Here is a 6700-nt window from a genome sequence, read left to right as displayed (position 1 = left end):
AATTACTCTTCTGCTCCAAAAGGAAAGCCACCGAGGCTCTGATCAGTCAGAACAGTTAACCGTGTTTATAGTCGGCTAATGACATGGCCTCGTTCAGATTCAGATGATGAAAGAAGTTGTTCGAGCTGCGAGATTTAGACCACTTTATTTTCCCCTTTTAGTCCAGGATGTCGAGCGGACACAATTACTTCCCATATGCCGTTCTTTAAAGGACAGACAAACAGGAACAAGGCCAGGAATAGTTCTGSGGATGAAACATTTTATGAACTCATCTCGAAAAAGAACCAATCAGAACTAAGAATAGAAAGTGAAGTTCCAAAAAAGTACATTTGAGAAAGAATTTTGACTAACCTCGCTTCCCAGTGACCGGTGAGAAGTGCAAGAGAAACGAGACTTTAGGTTATAAAGTGACTATTTATTTACGTTTAAGTGAGAGGGACAAAGTGAAATTCAATTTCCTGAGTTTTTGAGAAACTACAAAAGTTGCTCAAATAAAGAGAACAGCATTTAAGGACAAATTATCTCATTTAGAAGTGCGGAATGGCTGATTTCATATTGAGCTGTGCTTGATATGAAACATCAACCCGTGGTTACTTTTCACGTTGTCATTTGTTTTGTATCAAGAGAGCTTCATGGGAAAGAAATATTCAACCATTTATCAAGTGCCTTCAACTAGACTGTTAACTGCGGTAAGGAAAATTTCAAAAGGAGACAAAAAGTAAAAATCAAGTCGGAGTTCATCTAACAATTTGGTTTGCCAAGACGTCTAACGAATGCAACGCTGTTCAATATTCCAGGAGCAATTTGTTGATGATCTATGAATCATGAGTACCAAGTCACTGGGAAAAGTAGCACAGAAGTGGCTCAGACATCAAAATAGCACTCTTGTGTTTGTTTCACTGGGAAAACTCTTCATCCTTACTGACGACTCTCTGAAGCTCTGCTAATAAAAACCTTGAAATTCACGAGCTCTATTACTGAATTCAATCAAACATTATTAATAAAGCCCTTTTCAAACAGTCGAGCATAACAAGTACAGATATTTGGCCTCTATGAGGCGTACAATRAAATTACCAACGTAATATAAAACCCATAAAAACAAATAGCTATTGATAAGAAACAGAGAAATGAGGGAATTATAGAGAATGGTGGGAACACAATTGATTAATTTGTATTAACAGTAAACATTACAGGAGGTTATCCTGTAAATTTAGACMGATGAATCAATCAAGAGCTAGTCCGTGTTGCATCTTTTGTAATTTCAGTAACTTAGCAACAGAATTCTCTCGACTGAAAATACTTAAATCCAAACAACGGTAAATGWGTGAACCTTAGTCAGTTGCTAATAAACAGCAGCTGAGAGGACACTGATGAAACATTTCCCATAATGGACTCCGTCATGGACTGGCACAACCTGGAGCACTTTTTTGAAAAGTATATCTTAACTGTAAGTACAAATGTTGTTGTCCTGTTCACCAGTTAGATGCCAACACACCCGTGCTGTGGACTTAACATTTAAAGTTACATTAAAGAGACGGTATCATGCACAAACGAGTAACTAAGTAACAAACTAAAGACATCTGAGTTTGTAATTTGACACTTTAAAATCTTTAAAAAGCTCCTGCTCTTTCTGACACTCGACCTTCAGCATGTCATCACAACAATGCAACAATATACCATTAACTAATAGTATAATTAACTAATTAATTAATGGTATAATGCCTTGGGTTTGGTCAAATCCTACAGGTTCCATTTGTGTTGTTTACTGAGTGTACCCTTAGTGAAGACATGTTGCTGGGCTTTTTTCCCCATTTAATTTCTGTGAAACCTTTCTGTTTACATGTCGAGTTACATAAATTGATGCCATCTGTTAAAAAAATGAAGGAATGACAATGCACTCCAAGGACCTTTGGTCTGAATTTGCATCATTGTACGCATGTTTGTCTTTGAATCCAAACTCGGAGAATCAGACGCAGCTGCAGCGCTGCTTGAAAACTCTTTGGGATTTCTGATTTCTTCCATAATTTTCTGGCTGCAGGACACAAAACAAGAGGAGATTAAAGATGTAATCAAAGAACTCATGATCTGCTTGGAACAGAACAACACAGGTACAAACTAACACGTCTGCTGTTTACCAGTGACTTGACATAAAACTACAGTTTGAGAACAACACCAAGTCTATTCAGTTCAATCAATTTATTAATACCATCAGTCCCAAAAGGAAACTGCTTACGCATCGATTCTTTGAGAATATTTTCTATGGGAAAAGTGTGACTGCATATAGTAGTTCCTCTATTTACCAAAGTGTTCTTGAGTAAAATATGAGGTAATTTGACCAAAAACTGAAGCTTTATGCAAACTGGGTCATTAATACGATAATAATTCCCAAACAAAGGAGCAAATTTGCATCGTAATAGCTGAAAAAAATAGAGCCGTTTCAATGGTCCAGTTAAAGACCAGACCTCAACCATGATTAAAATGATGTGGTGGGTCCTTCAGAGAGCTTTTCAAACCCGATTGAACATAATCAACTTCAAAAATTCCTTCATAACGATGCGAGAGACTGATAAGACGAACATCAAACCACTGCTGAGAGTTATTTGTTAAAGTTGGCTCTACAAGTCGCTTATTCACTCAATTTAATTCTGTTTAACAATACATTATTATTTCCAATGGAAAATTAGATGTTGTAATGACTCACATGATCCGAGTTTCTTCAAAGAGTCAATAGAAATGGTTTTATTCTTGGACATTTAACTGTATGCAGATGGAGTATTTGAAGAAGTATTTGAAGACTCCCTGGTTCTCTGAAGCTTTGAGGCCAGATGGTCTGACCTCTGAAAACATTATATATATATTTTTTGTTTGTTTGTTTCAGCTGAACATAATAATATGACTTTGGATGTCTTGCCAAGCAACAGCACCTTTTCTATTCCCCCTTCAGTTCCAGAAAAACCCGTGGACCTCACATTTAAACCACAGATAAAGTAGAGTCCTCTCTTTTCAGTTTTCTGACATTCTCAATCGCAACATCCAGTTGTGAAAGCTGCGTTTCAATCTTTTTATGCAGTAACGTCTTGTCTACGGCAAAGCTCGGCTGTAAGTTGGACCTAGACTTTATAGTCAGAAACACGTGGAACTGTGAGTACAACCCAAAGGTGAATGAACTTCAAATACAACATTTCCAGAGTGCTCCTACTGCTGCCAATACATATAGAGTTACCTGTTTTTTGGGGGGGCGGGGGGGGGTTCTGTTTATTGCTGTATTTCAGACGTTTCCAGCAATCACCATAAGAATCCGTAAGCCAAGATCCACAGCAAGACTGTTTAGAAACGGGACACTTGTTTGTGCAGGAGCCACGAGGTCAGTGTGTACTCCAGATCCTGCAACTCTGTGTGCTGGTTTCACTAAAGTGACCTTCTCTTTGTCCGTCTGGGCAGCATTGACGAATCTCACAGAGCAGCCAGGAAGTTCGCCCGAATAGTGCAAAAGCTCAACTTCCCGGTCCGCCTTCTGAACTTTCAAATCAAGAACATTGTGAGCTGTGGCAGATTCTTCCCAGTTCACTTAGCAGATGTTCGACAGGCATATAGTAAAAAGTGCAGGTCAGGACAACGATTTACGAGCAGTAACGTACAGTGTTTGCGCCCGCAGGTGATGGGACTGTAAGTGACTTGTAATGTCCAATATGGCCAACAAAAAAATGAAATGTCGGCATCGCTGTTGAATCTTTGAGATCTTGTTGTCAAGCAGTACTCAGATGCATTGGAAACATTTTCTTGAGAACATGTTTTTGAAATTCATATTTGTTCATAAAATTCTCCTAATTCCGACATATCAAAGGTGATAAAGGCATGCGGGTAACAGATGGTCCCATCCCACATTGAATAACGTTCAGCCGTGACTCCTGGTTTTGACTACCATGTTGCACCTGTAGACTTAGATGAAAGAATACACATTCATTTCCCAACAAATAAAGACAGATTTCTCAACAAATGTCCTGCAATGACCATGTGAAATGTTTAAAAATGTAATTCTCAAATTCTTTGCAAAGTAGCACAATGACAACTGTTTTCACCATTACCTGAACCACGACTCTTTAACACTTAAATCAATCAAATCACCATATTTTAAGGAAGGTTTATTCATTTTTTTTGTTTCCAGTAAGTGATCAGTGTTTGGTGACTGCACTAGTTGTGCTCGACAACGCAGTAACTTTGTCTCGTTTTGTGTCATGATCGCTCTTCACAGCTACCATCCGGAGTTGTTCCCAAGTCTCTTTTTCCGGGGGCTTCCTGGAGTCACTGCCACTGTCTCTCCAAATGGGACCATAATCCTAAATGGTAAGTTTCATCCAACTGTGTATCAATCACATTCCAGTTACTTCTGCAAACACATTGCGAAGCACTGTGAGAAATGTGGATCACCGATTCCATCAAGAGTGAAGCATGAACCCTGCAGCATAGCTCTTCGTTCCTCAAAGTCTATTCGAATTCTGCGAAGTTCTGAAATAATGTTTGTGGGTATTATTGAGATTCTCGTTAACATACGTCTAACCTTTGACTGGAAGTTCTGAAAATGAGCAATTTTATAGGTTTAATTGGTTCTTTCATTGGCCTATAGGGGTCATTAATATTGTGCTTCAGCTCATAAAGTCCCATCATCATACAAAAGGGAGGAGGAAAACAGCCTATTGTTTGGATTGAAGATAGGCTGTATAGTTTAGGTTGTGGTTAGGGTTTGTTTGGTCCAGCAGATGTAGTCTGAAATTTTGTATGGTTAAAGTGATGCCAAGGGTCATTTTGTGCAACTGGAGCAACTGATTTGACTTTTCAGAACGGGTTTGGAAGATTATTGAGAGAGTGAAAGAAAAATAAGCCTGAGGTTTGGAAGATTCCAGGAATTGTTGCATTTTTGTTGTTGTCATTTCCAAATGCAGATTAAGTCTTCACCATGCTTACTTGAAGCAGAATATCGGGTTCTGTTGAAGTTGATGTTCTTATTGGTCTGCTTGGTTTAGCAGAAACAAGTTTCAAGTTTTCTTTAACCCTATCAGAGTGTTTTGATAGCATTTCATAGAATAGTGTTGGTTTTACAAGTGATGTGTCTATGAGAAAAAAACATTTTATGTGATATTTCTGAGCCTTTTAGGACGCTTTATCGCATCGTATTAGAAGTTCTACTATTCCAGTGGATGAACGGCTAAATCTGGAGGTTTTACTGTATTTTTCTTCTGATTCTGGTGGTTTCACAACGACCTCTCAGGTCCTGTAATTATTTCTTGTGGAAACTCCACGAAAACCTAAAATAGGCCCAGAAATCCTTTGAAAATGGGCCGTGGACGTTTTAAACGTTCTTTGCTTATTCTCTCACTCTTGCGCGCCACTTCTTTTTCTAGTTCTTTTCTGGGTTCCTTGGTTGTTGCTCTCAATTTCATGGCACCCTCGAGCCTCATGAGAGACACATTTCGGAAAATCTCTTTTTTTGATGTATTAAAAGTTATTGGTTGGTCTAGATCACCAGCGTTGCTTATTTTCAGGGGATTACCAGAGAGCCTTACAAGGTTCCGCTTTAATTTCCAGGACCTCGAACTACTGAAGAGCTCCATAAAGCATCAGAAGCCATCTCCATGATCCTGAGCCCCTTCAGGAAGCAGTGAAAACTAGAGCTGCTCTACTTTAAGCTGCCTGGGAAATATAAACAATTTTGAATAAAACAATACGTCTCATTAAATTGTTAAGAGAGAAAGTTTGGGCTGTATTTGTCAGACTGGTTATTGCTGTTCCTCAAAGCACCACTAGATGTCATCGTGGTTCAGTGTAAACATAGGTTCTGTTTCAGTTCTGGTGGAAGCAGATGTAGATCCGCCACAGTTTGATGGGGTTTCAAAGTACTTTAAATAACAATAATGAGAATAGTGGACAAAGACTCAAATACAGAGAGTTTTAGCTCAAGAAGCAACTTTCCGTTTAGTTAGTCCCAAGTGTTACAGCAAACAGAAGCCGTTAGGATTTGGAGAAATCAACACTGAAATATTTTTATTTTATTCAAACTTTTTAGTCCGTCTACTGACAGACTGTTCAGTGTAGAAACTGGGAGAGTTTTACCAGAACAAAGAGACAAAGATTGGAAATGTGATTTAAAAAAAAAGAAAAAAGAAACACAAAACATGTTGGATGTCAGCAGAGCAAAAAAAGCATGTGGGTCAAGGCAGAAGGTATGTATATTGCTGATTTTACTGCGTAACACTAAAACCATTACCAAAAAAATATACATAACAAATACAAAAATGTGAAAAGAACAAAAAGAGACGGGAGAAGAAAATTCATGAAAACTTTTTGGGGAAAAATATTAGTCAATATAGAGTCTTAGATGATAAAAATGTGATCGCAACAGAAAAATGATAAATTGAATTTTTTTCTTTCATTTGAAAGCTTAGCATTAGGAGAAGAGTCCAGGTGAAAGCTGAGCAGATGCAGGCCCTGCTGACCGCTGGGCTGGAGCATCCTCCTTGCTCCTCTCAGGGGATGACCTCCTGACCTCTCCGTCCCCCCTGCACGTTTTTACCTCATGTCGACGGTTTCCAGTTCCACCTCATTTTTTCAGCCCACATGTGTTTGTTTCCTGCTCAGTCTCCGCTCTTCTCCGTCAACCTTGTTGGAGATTTAAACCCTTTCATTAAATTATGTGTGGCCTGCA

The 6700-nt window shown here is 38.7% G+C and overlaps 1 protein-coding gene across 3 annotated transcripts; it reads left to right on the top strand.

The window, feature by feature from the left end:
• The first annotated feature begins 1296 nt into the window (after nt 1–1296).
• On the top strand, nt 1297–6700 carry LOC103481886 (TATA-box-binding protein-like). Of its 3 annotated transcripts, none has more exons than XM_017310757.1 (8): nt 1297–1447; nt 2039–2108; nt 2879–2987; nt 3071–3158; nt 3273–3364; nt 3442–3538; nt 4253–4344; nt 6436–6700. In XM_017310757.1, the coding sequence occupies exons 1-8, from the start codon at nt 1388–1390 to the stop codon at nt 6461–6463; spliced, it is 636 nt and encodes a 211-aa protein (XP_017166246.1). In that variant the 5' UTR covers nt 1297–1387; the 3' UTR covers nt 6464–6700. The 3 variants fall into 3 exon arrangements, with proteins under 3 accessions (XP_017166246.1, XP_008435900.1, XP_008435898.1); XM_008437678.2 differs by having other exon boundaries at nt 1298–1447; nt 3442–3606; XM_008437676.2 differs by lacking the exon at nt 6436–6700 and adding an exon at nt 5584–5752 and having other exon boundaries at nt 1299–1447; nt 3442–3606.

The sequence above is a fragment of the Poecilia reticulata genome, linkage group LG19 (genome assembly GCF_000633615.1).
Source record: "Poecilia reticulata strain Guanapo linkage group LG19, Guppy_female_1.0+MT, whole genome shotgun sequence".
In the NCBI taxonomy this organism is placed as follows: domain Eukaryota; kingdom Metazoa; phylum Chordata; class Actinopteri; order Cyprinodontiformes; family Poeciliidae; genus Poecilia; species Poecilia reticulata.
This window is presented reverse-complemented; position numbering and strand designations above follow the sequence as displayed.